At 36.7% G+C, this 24,311-nt stretch overlaps 1 protein-coding gene across 1 annotated transcript; it reads left to right on the top strand.

Annotated features, from left to right (window-relative positions):
• Positions 1-1,449: 1,449 nt before the first annotated feature.
• Positions 1,450-21,707, top strand: tpcn3 (two pore segment channel 3; the record flags this gene model as incomplete). The annotated part of the gene is made up of 18 exons (XM_007544350.2): positions 1,450-1,673; positions 2,529-2,643; positions 4,609-4,737; positions 6,534-6,650; positions 7,412-7,530; positions 8,308-8,409; positions 9,448-9,574; positions 9,861-10,068; positions 12,598-12,742; positions 12,826-13,011; positions 16,220-16,284; positions 16,855-16,942; positions 17,289-17,358; positions 18,991-19,207; positions 19,332-19,422; positions 20,319-20,432; positions 20,650-20,765; positions 21,204-21,707. Coding segments are annotated over 18 exons (2,364 nt in total), but the record flags the coding sequence as incomplete, so codon positions are not given.
• Positions 21,708-24,311: the final 2,604 nt, after the last annotated feature.

The following is a 24,311-nucleotide window of genomic DNA, read 5'->3' as shown; positions in this document are numbered from 1 at the left end:
TGACCAACTTTGTTCACTCCCCCTCCAGAAACAAATGACAACAGGAAGGAAATAAATATTCGTTAATATTGGCCCAGTTTTGTTTATCGGAACAATGCTAATATATTATAAAATGACTAATATCGCCCGATATTCATTCTAAGTCCATTTTATCTTAATTGTAAAGGGATGAATGTGGGTGTGTTTTGGGGACCAACATGCATTAGCAGAGCTGTACCACATGCAAACAGAGGGCTTAAAAATGACAAACATCATCTTATCATGGAGAGAAGCTGATGTTTCTCTCCATGAAACATCATGGATGTTTCATGGAGAGAAACATCCATGTTTCTCTCCATGAAACATGGAGAGAAACATGGATGCTAACACAGCTAACAACACTGCTAACTGTTGTTAGCAGTGTTGTTAGCAAACAACACTGCTAACAACAGTTAGCAGTGTTGTTTGTGTTGAGTGAACTACAGATCTAATGCTTACTTTGACAGTGCTGATGGAGAAGTACAGAATAAGTAGTGCTGCGTTTTTGTGGAGAGGAACTGTGGTGCTGTATGAGGAAGTTAAGCTGGCAGAAAAATGCTTGAGGGCACTGCGTGGCATACAAGGACAGGAAGACAGTGGTGAGGTGTGCGGTGGAGACAAAGTTCTTAAAAGTAAGGCCGAGATTGTTGGGACATATTCAGAGTATGATTATATTTACGTGTATGGACAATAAATCAATAACAATACGTCTGATAGTAGACATGTGATCAGGATAAATGGATAATATGTTTGACAGAATATTTAATATTTAAACTATTCATGAACTCTGATCCAGAACTGCACAGCATTCTGGGAGATGTAGACGGCGAGAACCTCTCGCAACCATCCAAGCAAAGTTGGTGGCATCAAGTGACTCGTTCACTCTTTGGTTACCTAGCAACTCACTCATTCTTTAGTTACCTAGCAACAACCTGTTGAGTAACTTGCACGGCAACAGTTTAAGGTTTCACCGCCATGCCTCATAACTGCTTAAAATAACAAAAAAACAATGCCATATGCCAAAAGAAAGATCACACCACCAGTTTTTAAGTATTTTGTATATTGAAAACAAAAAAACTAATCTGTGATTATTGATATTGACTTTATATGGAACACTTATATCATGACATGTTTTTCAGCCATATTGTCTGGCCCTCACATGCCGGATAAATGATGTTGAAGGAGGAGGAAATCAGCACGGTCTCAGAGAATATGCTCGGGTTTTATGTCCAAAGAGTCGCAGTCTGCTCTCATTGACGTAGTTACGAGATGAAAATCAAGTCCACACCAGGTTCAGGTCTATGCAAAGTATTGTGTGATTGGTCAGAAGTGTATGGAGTGTTTCATGCAGACAGCATTGTACATGATGCTGTGGGGGGCGGGGGGGGGTTAATATAGTGTTCTTCCTCTCTCAGGATCTACTACAGGTGACGGTTCGAGCCAAGCAGGAAATTGAATTTGGAACAGTCTCAGTCTTCATGTGTTTTTAGTAACTGCTTCTGTCTTTTGAGGTTGAGGCAGACGAGTGAGAAAATAGTTTTGTTTTTTAACAGCTGCTCTGTGCATTTTCAGGATTTTGACCTGGCTACCATCTATGTGTCAGATGCCCAGTACAACAGAAACATCTACTTTGATACGTCACCTCAGGCTGTCAGGTGAGGCCATCGGATGTTTAACAAGATCAAGTTCTCAAACACTTGATCTTGGATAAAAGCATGTATGAAATAATGAAACCAGGCAGTCATCTTTATTGGAGAATGTTCACTTAGCTTTGTTGGTTTACAAAACTGTGTTTCACCTCTTGTGGCTTTGTCCAGGCTTTTATACGTCACAGAGTAGGAGAAGCACACACACCTCTAGAAAGCAATAGCCTTACAATATGTCTGGGCAATAAATCAATAATATATATCACAATACATGTGATCGGTATCAATAGAAAATATATTAGAATGTTCAATAATTTCACTGAACTCAGATTCAGAACCGCACAGCATTCTGGGAGATGTAGGCAGAGGAAAGGCTTTAGTTGCTCAACCTCAGTTGGCCTCTACTCACTCACTCTTTGTTTCCTTAGCAACAGCTCATTCTTTGGTTACCTAGCAACAACATAACTAGTAACTTGCACAGCAGCAGTTTCAGGTTTTGCCCCTTTGTTTCATTCCTGCCTAAAAATAAAAAAACAACGGCGTGGAGTGAAAGGAGAAAATGAGTACAACAGCTTGAGAAGAAACTGTAGATATCTGCAGTATTTCAGATATTTAAAGCAAAAAAAAGAATCAATAATTATCAATATTGACAGACGATAATTGTGACTCATTTAACTTTTAAAAAATCTTACGATTTTTGGAGACTGTGGGATTTTGTTTATATTTTGTATTTTGTTTGCATGATTCCTCCTGACTCCAGTCGTTGCAATAAGAGCACTGCACCAGGTTAACATTATAGTTCACATTTAGTGGTGCTTCCTTCATCACAGGTTTATAATGTCTTGGTGTTTTGTGTGCTTTCAGACTCTACCTCCTCTACAACCACTGGGCCTTAAAGGTTCTCCTGTATTTCTTCATCCTGGTCAATCTGTCGCTGGCGATCTTTGAGGAACCGGCTCTGGTTTCTCTGCCCACGTGGGTACGAAGGCAGATTCTGCTGGACACGCACAGAAAATGCTAACAGAGCATGATGTCTATGTCATACCTTTACATGCTCCTTTTATTTGACCCAATCGCTTCTATAATGTTTAAAGCCTGGAGAAGCATTTAAAAGTGAAAATTGGAGATTGAAAACGTGACTTTCAATTTCTTATTCTGTTGTTTATATTTAGAGTATCACAAGAAGGTGTTAATCTTTGGTTGGGAAAATCAAAACTTTAGTTTGTATCCATGTCAGTTTAGCCTCAAACCCATTCAGGAAATTCAAAGAAGGTCTTTTGTTGTTTATTTTAAGCCTTTAGATCCGTTTATTTCTGGGTCTAAACTGGACCCACAGTTTTTAAACTGTTTTTTTTCCCAAAAGAAAAAGCTGAAAATGCCTCTTTTTCCTTAATCCTAAGAAATCTCCAGTACAATTCGTGGTATATTAAAAAAAACAGTGATGATAAAACTCAAGTGTTTTGTTCTCAAATAGCCATAATGATATAAAAAAAAATATCTATACATGGGAAGTATGGAATTTCAATTGAAACCCATTTTAAACAATGATTTGGACGATTTAAAACCATTTTGCTCAGTTTCTTTGTGCCAGATTGAGACATTGTCTCACTGTTTAACATCGACGTTGAGCATTTGACGGATGCTGAGTAAAACGTTGCGTTGCAGATGGTTCTCCTCACGTTGGGGGATTTCCTTGTTGAAGTTATGAACTAAAAAAAGAAACGCCCATAAAACAAGTTCTGTAAAAAGCTTAATTAGCTCTAAAGTCCACACCGTATAAACACAGATCTGTCACATTTCCCTCAGGCATCAACAGGAAGCAGTTTGTCCAATAGTTTTTGAAATGACGAAGAAGATTGTTAATTTCTTAAACACCTTTACTCCAATGGTTTTATTAGAAACTGGCAATCCTCTACTTTAACTGGGGAATCAAATAAAAAAACTAAAATCTCAGCCTGTTAGGATACAGAGATTTATTAGTAGTTACTGTTTTACCTCAGTCTAGTATTCAGAAAGACTCATTCTGAAGCCTGTAACTAGTCAGCTGAGTGTTCAACTTACTTTCCAGTTTTCATACACGACTTCTATCATGCACCTTTTGCTGTCCAATTATTAATCAGTTAATCCAAAACATAAAAAAAACGGGTCAGCTGTACACTGTATTGATATTATGTTGAAAAGAAATGGCTGAACTTTCTCATGTTGAAGTATTTTTTAGCTGCAGATGCATCCTTTGCTACAAATGATCAAGCGTACGCTAAAGGAATGCTGCTGTTGCATTTTAGACGATAAATGTTTTTTTTATCATTTAGAAAAATAATTTATTTTGATTTTAATGTATTTCTAGTACTATGTAAAAAAGAAAACAAAAGGTTTAGGTGGTTTAATGAAGAATCTGCAGAATTAGCCGCGTTTTGTATCCAAATAATCGATTACTAAAATAATTGTTAGTTGCATCTCTATTTGATTTATAGAAGAATTAAAACCTTTTTACTTTCACAAATATCCACTACTTTGTGGTATCATGCTCTCACATAAAACCCCAATAAATCATTTTCGACATTTGTTTGCCTTTGAAAAGTTCTGCTCTGGATGCGTGTAATGTAACCTTCATTTAACCAGGCGTGTCTCATTGATATCTGGGCAAGACGGCAGCAAAACGGCAACAACTACAAACCACAGATATCAAAATACAATCTAGGTAATAAACTGGAAGGATTTTTAATTTTTTTTTATTTTTTCCCATAATCAGTGCGAACCTTAGACACAGTTCATAAAATGAAATAATCTGGTCTCAAACAACAACAACCACCACCACCACCTGGAAATTTTCTAACAATATTTTTGCAAAGCTAACATTTTGAGTTTAACCCGCAGGGAAGGCGGGTTAAAAAAAGTGAGACGTTGTTTTCACTGGGTTTGTGTTGTGCTGCGCTGCCTTCAGGCCACCATGCTGGTGGAGCTGCTCTGCCTGCTCGTCTTCACCATTCGGCTTGTTCACTACGCCAAGGTGATTCCCCGGGAAAAGTTCTGGAAGGACCCAAAGAACATCTGCATCATCGTCGTCCTCTTGGTAGGATTTCATCTGACTCTTTAAAACACTCGAGTAAATCTGCTTTAGTGCAGTAAATTGGAAGTCTGGATGTTGCGTTTTGAAACTTCAGAGACGCTCCTCAGATGAAAGCTGTCAAAATGACACCATGTTCAAGTAACTGGAAACATTGAATCCTGGTGGTTCTTGGACTCTTCCTTGTTTTTTGAGTGAAATAGTTGCAGTGTGCTGAGCAGAGTTCCTGTCTGTGAACTCGGAGGGCTTGAATGTGCTGAGAAGACGTTCTGGCTGCTGTTGTGAAACGGCCTTTAGCCAGAAATATTGTCAAGTCAGCGCCTTTGGAGCAGCAGAGGCTTCCTGGTGGCTCTGAGCCTCACTACTCGCTAAAACGGCATGAAGCACTCCTGCTGAACAACTTAATTTATAGCAGCAATTCTTCCCCTCTGTGGAGGGACAGTTTAAAAGTTCTTGCATAATGCAATGTGTTTATTTTGAAAGCATAATGTTCCAGTGGTGACCAAAGGTTTCAGCAGGGACACAGTTTAAACCTTCAGGTTTTGTGGTTACAGATAACATTGTCCTGTGCAGGGTGATCAGATGTTAGCATAAAAAATACAAGTTCTTTATTTCAGGATGTTTTGATCTGACATTTAGAGCTGAAACAATTAATTGTAAATGATCAACTAATTCAGTATTGATTAATTGTTAACTGGAGCGTACAGACTCTGAAAAATGCCACATGATGAAAGAAAAACATACGCAGAACAATAATTAAACCAACACTGGATAAAAAATGTTTACATTTTACATTTAAGAAAAAACAACAACTTTGTAAATACATTTTACCCAAGATTCCTCAAAGGGCAGTTTTAGCCTCACTTGGTTCAAATTTTGTAAAGAAAATATCCTATTAAGCATCTTTTGCTCTTTAATTATTAAACAGTTAATCCAAAAAGTGGTTAACAGATCTGTCCTTCACTATATTAATAAGTTTTTCCATATGTTAATGCTAGAAGTATTTTTTAGCTGCAGATTAATCTTTTTGTTGTGTTTTTACATGTTAGGCAGTACAATGTTTAGTTTCTTATACAAAAAAGGAATTGAATTATTTATTTGCATATTTTAATGCATTCTAATGTTGTACAAAAATTATTGAATGAAAAATCTGTAGGAGACGATTTTTACCTGATTAATGGATTACTGAAATGACCGTTAGTTTCAGCTCTATCAGTGAACTTTACTTCAATTCAGTCGCATCCTCAGCACATTATTCTAGATTTAATCAATCTAATCAGCCAAAATAAGAGAACAGGAAATCATTTTCATTAAACTCAAAGGCTTAAAAAGTCGGCCTCTGAGATTTTATTTATTCCATATAAACTGGACTGAAAACTATTCACATGACCATTAATTAAGATGGTGGAACTTATTATAGAATATTTTGATTCTGATTAAATGTATATAAAAAGATTCCTACACTAATTTAGAAGTCGGCATGAAACCTACAATATCTGTAGATTATTTAGCTCATGAGGATATTATTGGAAAGTCTATCAATTTTAGGAAATGTATTACTTGGTGAATCACGTCATATAAGTTAATCACACACAGACGGATGTTTGAAAGTGTTTATTTCTGTTAGATGTGAAGATTTTCTGCACAGTTTATGGGAAAAAAAGACATTAAAAATTAGAATATTACGTCAAACCAAGGAAAAAACATTGTATGAAATTCAAATGTATTGAATACGACTGTAACTTTCTCTTACAGTCATGTGTCTCTGTATAAATACATGTATTCCTCTGTGTGTCATCCAGCTCACGTTAATAGACATGATCATCTACGGAGCGCTGAAAGCTGCTAACCTTTACAGCGTTCGCTGGTCTCGAGTGCTGCGCCCGCTCCTGTTGATCAACGTCACAGAAGGACGGCAGGTAAGGGCCTGAATGCAGCAATCGGCAGCCGCTGCTTTGGCCTCCGCTTCAGGAGAAAAACATTCAGCAACATGATCAAATTAATTTTTCAAACTCCCATTAAATCAGTGAGAAATCCCTCTATTTATAATTTAATTTTACTGGGTGATAAGTTGTTGCGCTAAATGTTGCATTGATTACTGCATTAGTCTCCTCGCAGGTCTGCCTAAAACCAATCGATCCTGCAGCTGCAGCTGATCCAGACGCTGCTGCTGGAGTTCTGACTAAAACCAGGAAGTTGGAGCACATCACCCAGTTCTAAAGCTCACTACATTGAGAGAAAAGATTTTAAAATCCTGCTATTATTTTATGAATCGCTGAACGGCTTGGCGCCACAATACATTAAAGATCTGCTGTTGTCATAGCAACCTTCCAGAACCCTCAGGTCTTCTGGTTCTGGTTCTGCTCTGCATCCCCAGAACCAGAAAAAAAACATGGAGAAGCAGCATTTAGCTTCTATGCACCACAAATCTGCAACAAACTTCCAGAAAACTGCAAAATGCCTGAAACACTGAGCTCCTTTAAATCTGGACTAAAATCTCAGCTGTTTAGAGTTGCTTTTGAAACATAATCAATGAAATATTAATCAGAACCAGATTGTCACTTGACAATCGTTGACTGTGTTCTACAACTTGACGTAAAGCACTTTGAACAGCCTGGTTGCTGAAATGTGCTGAACAAATGAACGTGATTGATTGATCGATGTTTGTTTCTGCGTTCAGCTCCGCAGAGCGTTCAGGAGCATCCGGAACGCTCTTCCTGAGGTCTCCTCTGTCTTCGTCCTCTTCATATTCAGTGTCCTCATGTTCTCCCTCATGGCCCTCAAGCTGCTGAGCAAACGGTACGATGGCTCCGTCTTCGTTTGTGTGTTTTCACACAGAGGTCAGCAATCCGTAGCTTACAGATGCACAGAGGGACTTTAGGTTTGATTTATCTCAAGGACTGCGTTTGTTGAACTAGAGGAAATCAAGTACAGAGCAGATCAGTGAGCTAATATGAAGCAGATGCTAACTTCAGCAGTTAACCTTTCACAGTTTTGTAGACGTTTACAGAACATTTGTGTTTTGTCTGTCACCATTTTTTTTTCTATCAAGCAAGTAGCCATAATGTTACTGATTTCTACATGAGTTAAAAGCGGAGGAGGCTTTATTTAACTTAGCATTTTCAGGCTTCCTCATCAGCAGTGTTTACTAGGGGACTCGACCACTTCCAACCTGACCCAAACACAAATATAAGATAAAGTCTGCAGCTTCAAAATAAGAGCTCACACTTATTCACCAGAAATAGTCAGGCGGATCTCAAAGGGGCAAAAACAAACGGCTTTTTATGCATTTTTGGTCTCTAATGAGGCTTTGTTTTTGTTTCCCCGGTTAGACTGACTTTACTTTGATGTGAAAAATTACAAGATGTCTTCACACCACTACAATATTGGTTTCTTTCAGATAAAAAAAATATTTTACATCTGATCCAAAACATCTTGATAATTAAATGAGAGATTTCTACATGTGTTTTTACTGTTTTGGAACAATTTGTGATCTGACGTGATATAATTTTACTTGGTGACATTTAGGAGAGCGTTTCCTTAAACTCAATGTTTTTTGTTTTTTTTTGTCTGCAGAGGCCTGAAGACCATAGAAGGAGCTTCGTATTTCACTAACTACCTGGAGATTGTCTTTGACCTGTATGTCCTCGTCACCACAGCCAACAGTCCTGACGTCATGTAAGGGAACCGTTCACATCTATAAAACATCCTGCTCGTTCTCTTCAGCTTTAGTTTACGCCCAAAACATTTGAAGCCGAGTTATAAAAACTTTTACAGATCAAGTCTATTGTTTTCAAATAGTTTTAATATAACACAAGTTGTGAGTCTGAATATCTACAAGGTTTTCTGTTTTACTTGTGTTGTCAAAACTATTTTATTGTTAATTTTTTTATAGGACAAAACTCTTAAAGTTATTAAATTCTGTTGGAAGAAAAGATATTAATTTAAGTTTAAATAAAAAGCAAGCTAATAATCAACCAATCCATCTTCTCTGTTTGTCCTTGTACTGACAAATTGAACTGAAGTAAAAGTATCACTGATTCAACCTATTTTTACTCAAATGAAAGTAAAAAAAAATGGCTGTACAAAAAATTACTCGAGTAAAACATTTGATAAAAAGTGCTGAGTAACTGATCAAATTATCAAACATTTAATATGTTAAAATTACATCATCAGATGGACCAAAATATAAAGTTAAGAGGAAATTTTGGTATTTTATAGGCAAAAATGACAATAATTCAAATAAGTAACGAAAAATAACAAAATCTGGGAAAAGATAATTTTTACAAATCAGTTTCTTTAAATAAAAAAAAAAACTCATGAAACGTTAAAATCTGCAGGTTTGTGTCTGGTGAATTTTTTGGTTAAAACGTCTTTGTTCTTCATTCAGTGGGTAGAAAATCCAAAGAAATTTCTCAAGAGAATAAATAAAACGACTCAAGTAAAAAGTGCAGTGTAGTAAAAATACTCCTAAAAGTATGTTACTAAAGTGAATGTAATTGAGTAAATGTAACTAGCTACTACCCAACTATGGTCTTTGTATTGGGCAAAAAGTTCTACTGCAATTTATAAAACTGTGACACTAAAACCACATGAACTGTTTCTGCCTTCTGAGATACACAGAAGGAAGGAACTGAACTGTGACTTTACATTTTTGACTGTTTCTTGCAAACATGTAATTATTTGCAATAAATGCCGTCTGCTTCTCGTTTGCAGGATGCCTGCATACAACGCCAACTCTATTTTCGCCCTGTTCTTCATCTTGTACATCCTCGTCAACACGTACATCTTCATGTCCGTCTTCCTGGCTGTTGTGTTCAACAACTACAAAAAACACCTCAAGGTATAGACTGACTGATATAGAAATATTTTTTTGTTTTTTTTACAACACACAAATTTTTCTAGAACTAGTACTGACAGTTGTATAAATTCTTGTCTTGTTAGCTTTTTTATCCCTTTGTAAAGTTTGAATTGTAAACTAATAAAAACCAACAAAAAATTAAATATTCTGTGGTTCATTTAAGCATAGAACCACAATGAGATCAAACATGGAAAATAAAAATGTTTTCCATGTATGAAGCAACATTTAAAAGTCCAAGTCCCCACTTTTCTGTTTTGCCTTAAAACAGGAGGAGATACGGCAGCTGGTGAGGGCCAAACGGCACAAAATGGCGCGAGCGTTCGGCGTCCTGCAGGAGCAGAGGGAAGAAGGCGGCCCGCCTGTGGTGAGCCATGAAAACTGGAACAAGCTGGTCCAACAGGCACGACCCGACATCAGCAGCGCCCACAGAGAGCTGCTGTGGAGAGTCTGCGACGACGGCAACCAAGGCTTCATAGGTGGGTCAGGAACCGGGCCGAACTGCGCGTTCATCAACACTGAAACATGGAACTTTCACAGAAATAAACTCAATGTTAAACAGATGAGACCTTCACTGCTTGGGCCCAACCAATATAAATTATATTTATCTGAAATAAACGTATTAATACCTTTAAAAAAATGATGCCAGTTATGATCAGAGTAACTAGTTACAGGTACTTGAGGAATCTTTTGGACAACATTTACCTTTAGGAGTATTTTTACTTTTAGTTGAGTAATTTTATAATGAAGTATTACTACTTGAGTAAATTTTCTGGATACTCTGAGTAACTTGAGGCCAAGTTAAAGTTTATTTATAAAGCATTTTTAAAACGACTTTAGTTGGCCAAAGTGCTTCACAATAATTGCATCATAATAGACATAAATAATAAAGCAATGAAAGTTTGACTATAAATAAATAAAATGGGAAGTAAAATACAAAAGAAATAATAATATGATTAGAAACCAAGACATGCTTGGTTTCAGTTGCAGCAATTTCTAAAAAAAAAAACTAGAATGAATTAAGATACAATATTTTTCCTTTTATTTTAACTGGTGTTGAATGTCAGGGAAAATAGATGCGTTTTCAATCTGGACTTCAACTGACCTCACTTATTTTGCAATTATGTTATTCATACAAATTATTTTAATTTTGCTCTTTAAGATGCCAACATTTCTACATAATTGTATGTTTTGGTCTGTTGTACTTTTTAAATATTAAATGATTAATGTTTTGATCAATTACTCAGTACTTGAGTAGACTTTACCAAATACTTTTCCACTCGAGTAATTTCTTGGATGACTACTTTTTACTCTTGAGTGAAAATGTACTGAAGTAGAGCTGCTCTTGGTTGAGTAAATGTTTTGGCTCTCTGCCCTCCTCTGGTCATGATGCAGCTCCGTCTTCTCCTCACAGCGAAGGTTTGCTCACTCATTTTCTTCACGCCGTTCCTCCACATACAGGAAGTCAAACTGCTTGATCATCCAGTTCTGCTTAGATCAGATCGTCCAAACAGAACAAGCAGTTTCAAACGGACACATTTGTTTTATTTTGTAATAATAAAATCAATGTAATTGGCCAGTTGCAGTGAAAACATGGTCTGCCTTCAGGCCTAAGATTTTACTGCATGTGGCATATTTTAACTTGTCATGTTGATATGTGAATTTATGGTTCTCATTAAAAAGCTCTTATCTGTTAATAAATCAAATTCAAAAAGAAACTGGTTCTTAGTGTATCATGTAGGAAATAATGAGAAGTTTATATATAGTTAAAGCTATATATATAATAAGGCTGGTTGTTATTAGACTAAACTAATGTAATTTAGTTTTTTACCCTTTTTATTACTTTTACAAGTCAACCACACTAATCTACTCGCTTGTCATTGGAACATAAAATAAACTAACATGAACATAACACCTGTTTCAGAGAAATGTCGGACCTTTTATTATCTTGGGTTAGAATTAGTCGAACTTTTATCAAGAGTTTTTTATTTTTTCTTCTTCTACTGTCTAATGAAAGCTATTGCACTACTTCATTTTTTAATTGGCGTACTGCAGGTTACACAAGATGCATTTATTGACTGTCTTGACCAAAGTCTTTTGTTGTTTTGAATTTTTTGATAAAACATCTGGCTCTGAGGTCGAAGCGGCTGTTTGTGGTCGCTCAGAGTGAGAAATGCACAAACTGCCAGCTCATCGTCTGTCGCAATCAGAGAGAACCCGCGATAAAGACCTTTACTGTGAGAAACCAGGCAATGTTACTGCAGCAGATATCGATTCCTGTCCTTAAAGATCACCTGTTGTGCTTCCTTGAAGAGGTTAGGATATTTCTATGGAATATGCAAAATATGTTCATAAAATTTTTGTTCAAAATCGTTCTTAATGAAATTTTAATCCTGTCAGTTCTTCCTTTTTTGAGCTCCTTTCAGAATGAGCCGTTTTATGGGGTCTTGCCACTTTAAATCCCAATAAGCTGCTTCTGGCAACTTTTACACTCACATGAAAATGGTTGCAAACAGATGTGCAACGATACAACTGTACATCTTTGAAAAGCACAAGTAGGGTGTCCTGCACAGCCAACAAATGGTTTCTGAATGCTAAGTCAACAATAAAACAGTTCCAGCAGCCGTTGTACAGCACATACAGAGTTAAAACCGGCTGACTTGCTTGGGTTGCTAGGTAACGGGCTGAGCTTGATGGAGTTGCTAGGTAACAGGCTGGGTTCAGCTGAGCTTGCTAGGTGAAGGGCAGCGCCTGCTGATTTGTAATGTTAGATTTGAGAGATTTTTGAAATGGCTCATTTTCCAGACCCCTAATAAGTTAATAAGAAGTCTGATGCAAAGATAAAATGCATGTTGGTCCCCAAAATGTGAGAATATTGCTTAAACATCCAGATAGATTCTTCTTGTTGACAGAAGTTATGCAAATATTACAGATGGAATTTGGTTTTGTAGTAATTAAACCTTAAATTGTTTTATTCTTTTCTTTTTTTCCGGGTTGTTGATGGTTAGGTAAGGTGGCTTTTGTCCAGCTGGCTGATCTTCTGAACATCGAAGTGATTACGCTGAAGTCGAGACCGCACCCACTTCAGAGTCTGATCCCCAGTTTGTACGAATCGAAGCCGAGCCGCTTGGTCTGCAGAGTGGTCCAACACCGGTGAGCTCTCCGTACGGCCACTTATCGCACAAGAAAAACAGAAACAAGCAGAATATTGACTGCATTATTTTTTTTAACTACAGGGGCTTTGTCATCACCTTCGACCTGATCATCCTGGTGAATGCCGTGTTTATCGGCCTGGATGAGGAGAATCCGCTGATCTCCAACTCGGAGTGGGTTTTTCTGGCGCTCTACGTTCTGGAGATCCTGTTGAAACTCTACGCGTTTGAGCCCAGAGCCTTCTTCTCCAAACACAGCTTCTGGAACTGGTGAGAACGAGTTTTTAATGAACACCACCTGCACTTAATGTTTCATTCTTTATTCTCTCCTACTGCTGTTTTTGTTGTTTACTGCACAAACAATAAAAAGATATTCTTGTTGACCTCTGCTGACTTTCTATGCAGTTAAAGGTAAAAAATGACAAAATAGTCATATATTTAGACAAAAATCACATTAAAATGCTAATGATCTGAATGAAGATTAAAAATCTGATTCCTGCTGCTGCTTAAAATATTTTGGTGATTAATGTCATGTATTTATTTAGTTTTTAAACAGAGGAAGCCTGCGAAAGCTAACAACTTGGATAAGCGGTGCAGTTTTAGTTTCCACATCACTGTTCACGTTTTTGTTTTTTACCTAAGATGTTTCCTCAAAAAAACAATTTTTTTTAGCAATAAGAAATGTAACGGCTTTCTTTCAGCAACAGGCGGGGGAGGAGCAGAGATTCCTTATGCCCAGAGACACTTGCTCTCTTTTGAAACAACACATTAAAATATATTTTAAACTATTTAATGGTTTAAATGGTAAAAATTCAGCAGTTATGAAACCATAACTGTGACTAACTCGTGCCTGCTTATGAGAAAAATGGTTCTGCTTTTTCCTTAGATTTTATTTATTTTATTCAACAAACTTGTCTGTTTTTTGCTGATTCAGTAAATAATCCCACATATTTCATTTTAGAAAAATTGCTTATAATTTATTGATTTTTACCCCGTTGAGGTGAAATATGAAGCTATGTGACTGCTTTCATTTCTGTTAGTTTTTATCCAGTTGATGTAAAATCCACCAAGCTAAATATCACAAAGTGACATTTCATTAACAGACGGGTCGGTGTTTGGGTGGAGAAGAACCCAAACAATGTCTGGTTGCTTTAAGTTTGTTTTATCAAAGCAGCAAAACTATTTATCTTTTCGTTTGATTTTTAAAAATGTCATAATCAATTAGCCGTGTTGCATCCATTTCACACAGCTTGTCCACATCCCAGATTATAAGCACCAGGTATGTCACATCTCCGCTCTTATCATCGGCTGCTTTTCGCATCGCGCATCCAGAAGCGCTTGGAGCAGCTCTTTGATGCTTTAAGCAGAATTTTTACTCGTTTGGGAGCAAAGCAGCTTCTGAGTCATGAGGCTCAGTTTGCGGCCAGAAAGTCTGAAAGTAAAAACTTCAGAGTTGCTTCATGAAACAAAGGGGATTATTACTGTTTTGTTTTTTTTTCTTTACTTTCAGACTTCTCTCTGTGTATATTTGTAAAAGTGAATGCAAACAGCCTGCTATATTACTACAGCGCCGAAACATTTTGGTTGTTTTTCTGGTTTGTTGGTTTTTAGTTTCGAGAATGCCCTCTTTTTCAGAGAAGATCTTTGAGTGTCTTTCACCAGACCCAGCTGGATGTAAGAAACCAAACTGAACAATGTTCACATAACAATAATAATAATTAATAATAATAAACTAATTTAATTATTTATACATGAGATTGGATAATTTGAGTATTCATCTCCAAAATTTATATTAATTTTTTACAACAAAGTGAACTGAACCAGTACACACCAGTTTGAGGAAATTCATATAAAATGGTGTCTTTTTACTTATAAGTAGGTATAAAATTGTTTTTTCACTAGATGAGCATTACCTCATTCTGTTAAGATTTCATTTTTATACTTCTGCAAATGAATCAGTTTTTGTTTAAGAGGATATAAATAACCCAGTCTGTCGTTTGGAACTGTGCAATGTTTTAGTTTTAATATTTCAGTTTTGGTGACTAAGGATATCAAGTTTCCTCTCAGTTCCACTGGGTACATAATTTAGTGAAGATATAATTCCCACATCTTATGCCTGGTTGAACGGCTCGGGTCCTATAATCATATGCAAATATTTAAAATTAATCTTCAGTTAAAAATGACTAACGACTGAAAACAAAGACTTAAGAACAAAGAGAACAATGTTCTGCTGGACGCTGGTCCATTTTAAAGAGACGGACATTGGATAGAGAAACAATCAGATGCTGCCGACTCTTCGGGTCAGAATCGACAAAGACGGACAACAGGAAAAGCAGAGATTACCAAAGATCTTCTGTGGAGGAAGATGCATTCTATGACCAAAAAACCAAAAATAAACCAATAAAAACAACCAGAATCACAGCCAGGGTCATATGAATGCTTCATTTGGTTTTTAAATCCTGCCATTTTATGGTATAAGTAATATTCTGAAAATTTTTTGACATTATTGATTATATTGTACTTTTCTTTTTGTTTAGAGTGAATTATAGCAAACTTCACTTTTCAGTATGTAATGAATACAACAGACCAGGCTGTCTAATGAGTATTATTATTGTATTTATTACAATAATAATGAGCACTTATTGTAATAAGTACAATAAATTGTAATTACTAGGTTCATCATAAATATAGGTATTTGTACCATCTGTGATGTGCTGGTGCATTTAATAAAGTAACTATTGGGTTGAGATGACTTTTTTCTCTAAAGCAAAATTATTACTCACTAATTAAAATACTAACACAAAGTAATCGTCTTTCAACAAGTGTATTTTTTTGCTTTTTCTTTAAATTCATTGTAAAAATATCGACATTTATCAACTCATTTCTACTTAGAAACAGACTTTAGAGAACCCAAAGTTGCTTTTACATAATTTATTAAACCTTACTTAGCACAGCAAGCATTTTTAAAGAGCTATTATTAAGTGGGAAATAAAATACTGTAATTATTTTGTGGTTTTACTAATTTTTTTGGCCTCGTGTAATTTTGTTGTGGCCCATTTAAGAACGATGTTAGACACCACTGCTTTACACCTTTCTTGCTGCAGCTGCTCCAAGTATTTTCTTTTAGTTTCATCATATCTTATTCAGTTGCCTGCAGCCCTGCTGAGCAGAAATGCAGTTGCCTCCCACCATAGACGTTTGCAATGGGGAGTTTAGATGCTTTGAATGGATTATAAGAAGTGGATGGAGAACACAGTTTCAGTAGGAGAGTGTAAAAAATTCACCCATTTGTGTAAAAGTTGGACACCTAACAAAAAAAACTCTTTTTGTTTTTTTCACATTGTAAAGTCCCTGCTGGAGAAAAAAATGGTTGTAAAATAAGTTATTTACATGTCTTAGTGATGTTCTCTGTCCAGTTCTCTTAATACATTCTCAGCATATCAATATCTGCCAACTGAAAACGGCTTTTTCTCTCCAGGTTTGACACCATCGTCGTCGTTGCTGCTCTTATTGCCACAATCGTCAACTCTGCCTTAAAATCATGTAAGAGCTGCTTTTTCTTCTAATATATTCAACTGAGTTTATCTTTAATGTGGTGCTTGAAACAAGAAAAGCTTTAGTTACAAAAACAGATTTTTATTTCTGCTGACACAAATGGTTGTTTCACTTGTTGGGTTTTTATTCAACTGTGAACTCTTGGTTGTTAAAAAAAACTGAAGTCATGGGCATTATGACAAATTTTTATTTCTACTGATTTTTTTTTTTTTTTAAAGAAATGCATAATTCAGTCTCTTTTTAGCTGCTTTGCATACTAAAAACACTTTTAAAGTTCCTATAGTGGATCTTAAAAGTCCCTTCTGACACCATTAGGTTCTTATGATTAAAAAAACACAATAAAAATCTGCTATTCCAACTCATTTGCTGTTGCTGCTGCTCTTTATATTGCTGCCTGATGCGATATAAAGTTTTTCACTGTTTATAAAAACAATTTACCTTTTAACAAATGATTGATGAGCTATGATGGCACAACACAGGATATATATACCACACTAAAGAGGAAACATCTTTCATGATCTCATAAATGTAAGTACAATAAGTTCTGTTCTGATGCAGCGGGCGGATACACCAGCCGGCAGGTTCTGGACATTGTCTTCATCCTGCGAGTCCTCAGGTTGATCCGGGTGGTGGACAGCATCAAGAGGTTTTAAATGTCTTACATTCTCACTCATGAATCTTTATCTGGTTGTGGATCATTTATTTATACATACCAATCAGCCAATGATCAAGTCCACTGTGTTCAATAAAAGTCAGATAAACGTACAATCCCTTTTCTGTTGGCGTCTCTTCCACACTTTTCCTCATGGTGGAAACTCGGACGGTAAAATCAGAATAAAACTCGGAGTCGTTTATAGTTTGATCTCTACAACATCCTTTGCTGTTTTTCCCAACAATTGATCACCTCGCTTTGTGTTGTCAATTTATCATCTGAGTTGATGTCTGTGCCCATTCATCCGGCTAAACTAACAAAGAAATGTACATGTTTTTAGGTTTCGTGCGATCATCAACACACTGATAAGAATTGGTCCTGCGATTCTTACATTTGGACAGCTCATTCTCGTAAGTAGCAGTTAAATTCACTTTCATGCCTCCTGCAGTCTGTCGATGCCTGGATAAAAATCTGGAAAAAGCTCCAACTTCAAATTACCTGCAGCCCTTCTACAAGTCATTTTCTCAACACCATGTTTTTTTCATATAGCTACATCTCCGTATGGGGAACCTAAAGTTAAAGGTCTAAATTGTGTCTAGGATGCAGGGGGTCTACAGAGTGCTATTTTCAAAACCAGCCACTAATTATTTTTCCCCAGGCTGTTTCTCCAATGAACATTACATCCTAAGTTGTCAGCTGCTTTGTGGAACAAAATAAGCACAAAAATTGTCACAAAAATTCCTTTTTCTTTTTTATAACAAAAAATGACTGCAAAGATGTGCATGTGCTGTACCTTATTTTATTTCTCCTAAATCTATGCATTTTTACTTTCATTGTACACTATGGAAGCTTGAAAATCAAAGTCGGATTCCTTATTTGTGAACACAATGTTGGTCAGTAAAGTTAATTTTGATTCTGATATAAAAAAAAACGTAAAATTTTATTTACTTTTAAACATAGCTTAATATGTTTGCTTCTGTTTAGCAGTAAACAAAAATTACTCCATGGGATGGAAGAAAACCATTGGTTCTGTAAATGTGACGTCACCAGAACTCCGCCCACTCCGCCATGACGGAGGTCAAAACAGCCAATGCGCTCCTTTAAAGCTAGTCTAAAAACAGACATTTCATCTGTAACCTAATTTCGCTTTTATTTAGTTGATTTCACTTTAAAAATGGTTACAGGATGCTGCGCGGTCGGCTGCATTAAACAGACAAGGATAGAAACCAAACTTGTCTTTATTTTCGGACTTTTAATAAGGAAAGATACAGCAGGCGATGGATAGCAGCCGTTAACCATAACGACTAGCAGCTGTTGATAATAATGACTGTCATCCTTCGGTGTAATCACGGATTTGCAGCGAACACTAACGTTGATATACTTTATAAGTAAGTATGATTAGAAAGATATCAAATATTGCTTTATGGAGAAGGTGCGTTTAAACGTTGGTAACCATGGAGACGGTGCCGCACCGTCATGTAGCCTAGCATGTATGGATAAAACTTCTTAGCATTTAATCTTTTGTACATTTTTAATGCTGCTCCGGTGTTGGGGATGGGAGGTGGGGGGACATCGCTTATGACATACTGATATAAATCATGTGGTGTGAATTCAATAAAAGTCGGTAATTTGATCAACACATCAGGAGGGAGGAGGTACGGGTCGGCTTCTAAGCTAGCTGTTTTGTAAATATCGCCGTCTATGAGCCCCAACCAGGTGTTACATTCGCAGACAAATTAGCTCGACTGAAAGTAGAAGAAGCCATGAATAAACTGGCAAAAACAAGTTTGGAAAACCATTTCAGTGCTGTGTTCAAAACTCCCGTCCCTCACTTCTGACGTCCATCATGGCGCCTCGAATGACTAAGTGATGTAGTTGCAAAGGGTCAATACCATAAAAACTCATTGTTCTCCAAAGTTAAAACAGTTTATAATTAATAAAGTCCTGATCTAACTATTTGAAACTAATGTGTTATTAAAGACATTTTAGGCTAAATTAAATGTTTGAACATGAGGCTTTAAGCTGTTTTTTTTTTTCCTCAGGTGGTGTATTACGTCTTTGCCATGGTGGGGATGGAGTTGTTCAAAAACAAAGTGAAGTTCTATGAAGACATCACCAACCCAGAGAAGGCATACTGCGGAAATCCGTTACTGAAAGGCAGCACGTTTGCACAACTCAGCTACTGCAAAAATAATTTCAATAATGTGGTTTCCTCCTTCATCCTGCTGTTGGAGCTCACTGTTGTCAACCAATGGCACGATATCCTTTACACAATCAGTGCTGCCTGCAGGGTTTTCCCTCACTTTTTACTAGAAAATACTTCAATTATCTGGAATTTAGATTTCATATTTAAATCCATTTTCATTCCTTAATCCGATCCCACTGCTCGGCACCGGATTTGCCACCGTCACTCATAAATCGGCCCTGATCTTCTTCGTCCTCTTCCACGTCATGGTTGTGATCATCATCATCAAGTATGACCAGATGTTACCAATCCTACTCTTCCACATTGTCTCCAGCAACAAAAACAAATAATTTTCATGTCCGAACACAGTTACTAAAATTAATGTTGGCCAATGTAGGCAGCAACATGTGGTGTTATTACCAAAGAGTAACACCAAGTGTTGATTACTGGGAGACGATGTAAAAACTCAAGTGTCCCACAACCTCAACTATTAGTTAAATTTACTTACTAATTTTTAGAATGCAATTCAGCATTACAATATCAGCATTCTATCTATTTGAGGTGTGCTGTCATGAAACTAAAACTTTTGATTGCAAATTGGTGGTTTTGCAACAAATTTTATTCAAGGTTTATTAAATTTGATGCTTCTGTAGTCGGTGAAAGTTAGAATTAGTGTTGACTTTTAAATTCTCCCAATATTAGTTTTGTTTATCACATGTTATTTGCAAACACCTGAACAGTTTTGAATTATTCCAGTAACTCAAATTTACAGAGTGGGTCGAATAATTCCGTAATGTAGATGATTCAAATGAAATTTAACTCTATTTAGATCAAATTGCTTTGTGGATTTCTGTTAGAGCAGATATAGAGATGAACAACGCCATATTTACACAAAGTAAAACGGTTTATCATCAGCATACATGGAGATTTATTGTAGTCGGTGCCACAGAGTGGAAATCATCACTTTACTGAATCATACAAGAAAAAAAAGAAACACCATATATTTTTAAATCAAAATTTATCAGATTATTGATAATTCAGCAAACTCTAAATGTTTCAGTTTATTCTGAATTTAAGTGCTATAATTTGTCCTTTTTAGTCCTGCAATAAAACACATTCTTGCGTATCTGTTTTGTCTCCTGAGTACTTTGTATCTTAAGCATGTCTCGCTCTCTTCTTTTTCAGTATCTTTGTGGCGTTTGTTCTCGAGGCGTTCTTTGTGGAGTACTCTGTGGGTAAAGGTGATCTGCAAACATCTCTGGAGAGGAAAATTGAGGAACTGGAGCTCACCGTGGCACAGTAATGTCACCTTGGTCTTAGTATGCTAGCGTGATTTCTACATAACACTGAAGCCATGAAGGAGGCTTTTGGTTTTATCTGTATCACTGGATTATGGGATTGTGATTTATTGTGCACACTCTGCAGATTACTTTTGTTCAGGGTGAGGGTGGGAGGGCTGTATGCGACTGATTTGTTTCTGCTGAGTTGTGCCTTCATATCTTTACTGTTTCAACAGGGAAAAACTGGAGGACAATTTGGTCAACGCCATGGAAACCATTGACAACGATTTAGGATCTGGGCAGTCACCCACAGCAAACCTGCCTTCGCTCCTGTTTAAAGTTGCTTCCAAAAGTAAGTTTACAAAGCAGAATTACTTTTCAATGAGTTTTGATCCTTTCTACTTTTGAAAGGTTGGTGTTCTTCAGCTTTGCAGCATCTGATTCATCCATGGTTTGTTGGAAGAAGCGTGAAATGCCTTGATATTTTTGGGAGTTTCTGAAAGAGCAGGAGATGTTAGAGACAGAGACCCAATTTCATAGGCATTGAATATTGAAGTTGAATTTATTAAGTCGTATTATTTTTATATGTAGCATTTTCATGACAGCTGAATTACTTGATAGTGCAATTTTATAGCACATAAATAATACCTAGATTACAGTGTCATCCTATCCACTAATTTACTATGTGCCCATGTTTATGTGACTGAAGAGCTTTGAGTAGACAGAAAAATGGTTTTGTTGAGTGTCTTTCTGTCCTTGTTATCCAGCGGATTGTTTTATTATCTTGCAGGATACCGGACAGTGGACGCGTTGTTGCAGCGGATGTTCGAGGCGGACCTCGACCCAGAAGATTTCGCTGAGAACGACATTCCTGAAGACCAGGCTGGGAACTTTGAAAATCCCACATTTGGCGTAGCATAGACAACTCGGCACAGTTTTATAGCACATGTATAAAAAAGAGAAATTGTAATTAGACATAGTTTTACATGTTGAAATGTGATGCTTAACCAGTGCAATGCATCAGCTGTTTGATTGTGTCATGACCCGAGTTTTATTTTTATACTTGCGTACAAAAGCAAAAAGTGTAGAATCAAAACAAATTTGTATTTTCACATAAAAGCATGTTTACATTGATGTCTTGTGTGTTGAAATATTTGAGGAGAAAAAAACAAAACATAACTTTTTCAGAAGAAATGAGCAAACCTCTTGCATTTTTATTTGCACTGAAAAAGCAAATGGCATGTTGTATTTATTTTCTGTTCATCTCAATAAATTGCATTATCACCAAACTCACTACATTTGAAGAGTTTCTAATCATTTTTGGCATTTCTTTGAATGATTGTGGTAAATTAAACATAATTCAGTTTTATTTTATAAGACTAATAGGTTTTTAATATAGAAATTTTACCATGCAGCCACAACATAAACATTTGGAAGAAACGTAAATAAAACGCACAATATTCTGGTGTGGAATAAACAGGAGTGGTGACATCCCCCTCCTGGCGATTACATGTAACTGCAGCCAACGGAAGCTCATCACGTCCTCCAAATCTTCTATCATGACGAGAAGCAGCAGAACTTTTCAAAATTATGTCCACTCAAAATTATATACAGATGTCTCCCTGAAAATATCTGAATAAAACTGAGTTAATTTACTTTTGCTGAAGCAGTTACAGTAAATTCGCCTGAGTCTAGTTACTTCACTAAATTAACAAGTTTGTTTTAAATAAAGACTAACCTGCTGAGCCTGCCGTACTATTTGGAAATCAACATACTGCCACTGTTTTACCTTGTCGTTCTAACACACACAATATGAACTGTAGTACCATTTTATCAAATAGTTACATACTGTTTGAGTAATTTGCTGCTAATTGAGTAAAAAATACTGAAGTAGTCCTACTAGAACAGTGTTTTTCAACCAGTGTGCCGCGGCACACTCGTGTACCGTGAGTGATCGTCAGGTGCCGTATTTTCCGGACTATAAGCTGCTGCTTTTTTCCTACACTTTGAACATGCGGCTTTTCTGTGGATTTTTCTTCAACCACCAGGGGGCTCTTTAGCAGAAAGTGAGTCATTGGGAGTCAAAATTGGAAATCAAAGAAGAGCGCGCTAATTTTCATTTGGAACAAGCAGCAGGCACGACGGAGAAATGTTTTCAAACTCATGTGATGCAGCTTCTAAGTTGAGGAGTATCGATCTGGCAGTACAGGAGGGAAATAGAGCCGCTGCACTTAAGCTCGGTGTGAACAAAACCGGATTTGGAGATGGAGAACTGCGTCCTTAATATATCCAGCAGTTATTAGGACGCAGCCTTCTGCTGCCCTCTGCTGGGTCCCTATGGGAAACCGAGAGCAGCAGAGATACCAGCGGCCTGTAGCCCGGTGCGGCTGATATATGTAAGTTTCCAAGGGGGGAGGAGGGGGGTTAAAAAAATTTGAAGGTACGGTTTATAGTATGGTGCGCTCATAGTCCAGAAAATACGGTAATTGGTCTTAAAAGATTTTTTGAAAATTAATGATCTGCAAATAACGCCATCTTTGAGTGTCTGCTGTAGTAGTGACTAGTGGCGTAATCATGTAATTTTCTTATCACTAGATGGCAGTAGGTACAGAGCATTTTACATTAAAACGAGAATTAGTGCCACATGAGTGTTATGGCACTGTTCAGGTGTATTTTTGAAGTGGACATGTTAAATGCAATTTGAAATAAGAAATGTAAAATATAATAAAATAATTTTTTGTGTTTATTTGGTTCCTATTCAAGACACTTTGATAAGAATGACTATATATGTAATACGGGCGGCTACAGAGTATCTTTGTTTACATTTTTGGTTGGTGGTGTGCCTCGTGATTTTTTCAATTAAAGCAATGTACCTACGCTCAAAATAGGTTGAAAAACTCTACTAGAAAATGTTAAGTTTAGAAAAATTACGTTTTTGGCAGGACAGATTTATAACTGCTACAGCAGCCTCTAGTGGACATAATTGCAGCTCTCACTGCTTCTTTCTCCATACATCCTTTTAACAGAACATCTTGAAATTGTGATCTCTAAAAATAGTTATATTCTTGTTCCCAATGCCTCTTATTGAATTATTATTTCACAAAGATAGGAAAGTGCACCATTCCTGGAAATACTGCAATAGGAGGATGATGCGTGGAGTGGACAGAGCAAGCCCTTATTCCATCTCCCTGCTTCAAAAATCAATTTAATATACAGTCCCCAAGTGGAGACATATCAGATATTAAACTGATAAGAACAGAAACTACACACTGATCTTAGCCAAAAATGCCAAGAAGCGATGCCACATAACTGGCGAGGAAATCCTGGAAATACTGCAATAGCAGGATGATGCACGGAGTTGACAGAGCGAGCCCTTGTTCCAACTCCCTGTTTCAAAAATACAAAATAAGGTGGTATATTGGTGATTAATAGCATTCCATGTGGTTCGGCAGTGGTAAATTAATGTAAATAAGACACATCAAACTAAAGGGACAAAATTTCTAAGTTAAGAAAAGTTATGTTTTGTCGGGAAGATTTGTAACAACTGCTACAGCAGCCTCTAGTGGACGTGACCCTAAACTGCAGCTCTTACTGCTTCTTTCTCCATGCATGCTTTCGCAGCACATCTCCACAGAACTAGTTGAAAATTTGATCTCTGAAATTAGAGTTGCATTTACATTTTGAATGCCTGCTGGATAGCATTTATTATTTCACAAAGACAGGAAAGTGCACCATTCCTGGAAATACTGCAATACCAGGATGATGCGTGGAGCGGACAGAGCAAGCCCTTATTCCATCTCCCTGCTTCAAAAATCAATTTAATATACAGTCCCCAAGTGGAGACATATCAGATATTAAACTGATAAGAACAGAAACTACACACTGATCTTAGCCAAAA

This window comes from Poecilia formosa, unplaced genomic scaffold (assembly GCF_000485575.1).
Source record: "Poecilia formosa unplaced genomic scaffold, Poecilia_formosa-5.1.2 Scaffold1118, whole genome shotgun sequence".
In the NCBI taxonomy this organism is placed as follows: domain Eukaryota; kingdom Metazoa; phylum Chordata; class Actinopteri; order Cyprinodontiformes; family Poeciliidae; genus Poecilia; species Poecilia formosa.
Note: the sequence above shows the minus strand (reverse complement) of the source record. Positions and strands in the feature narration are given on the sequence as shown.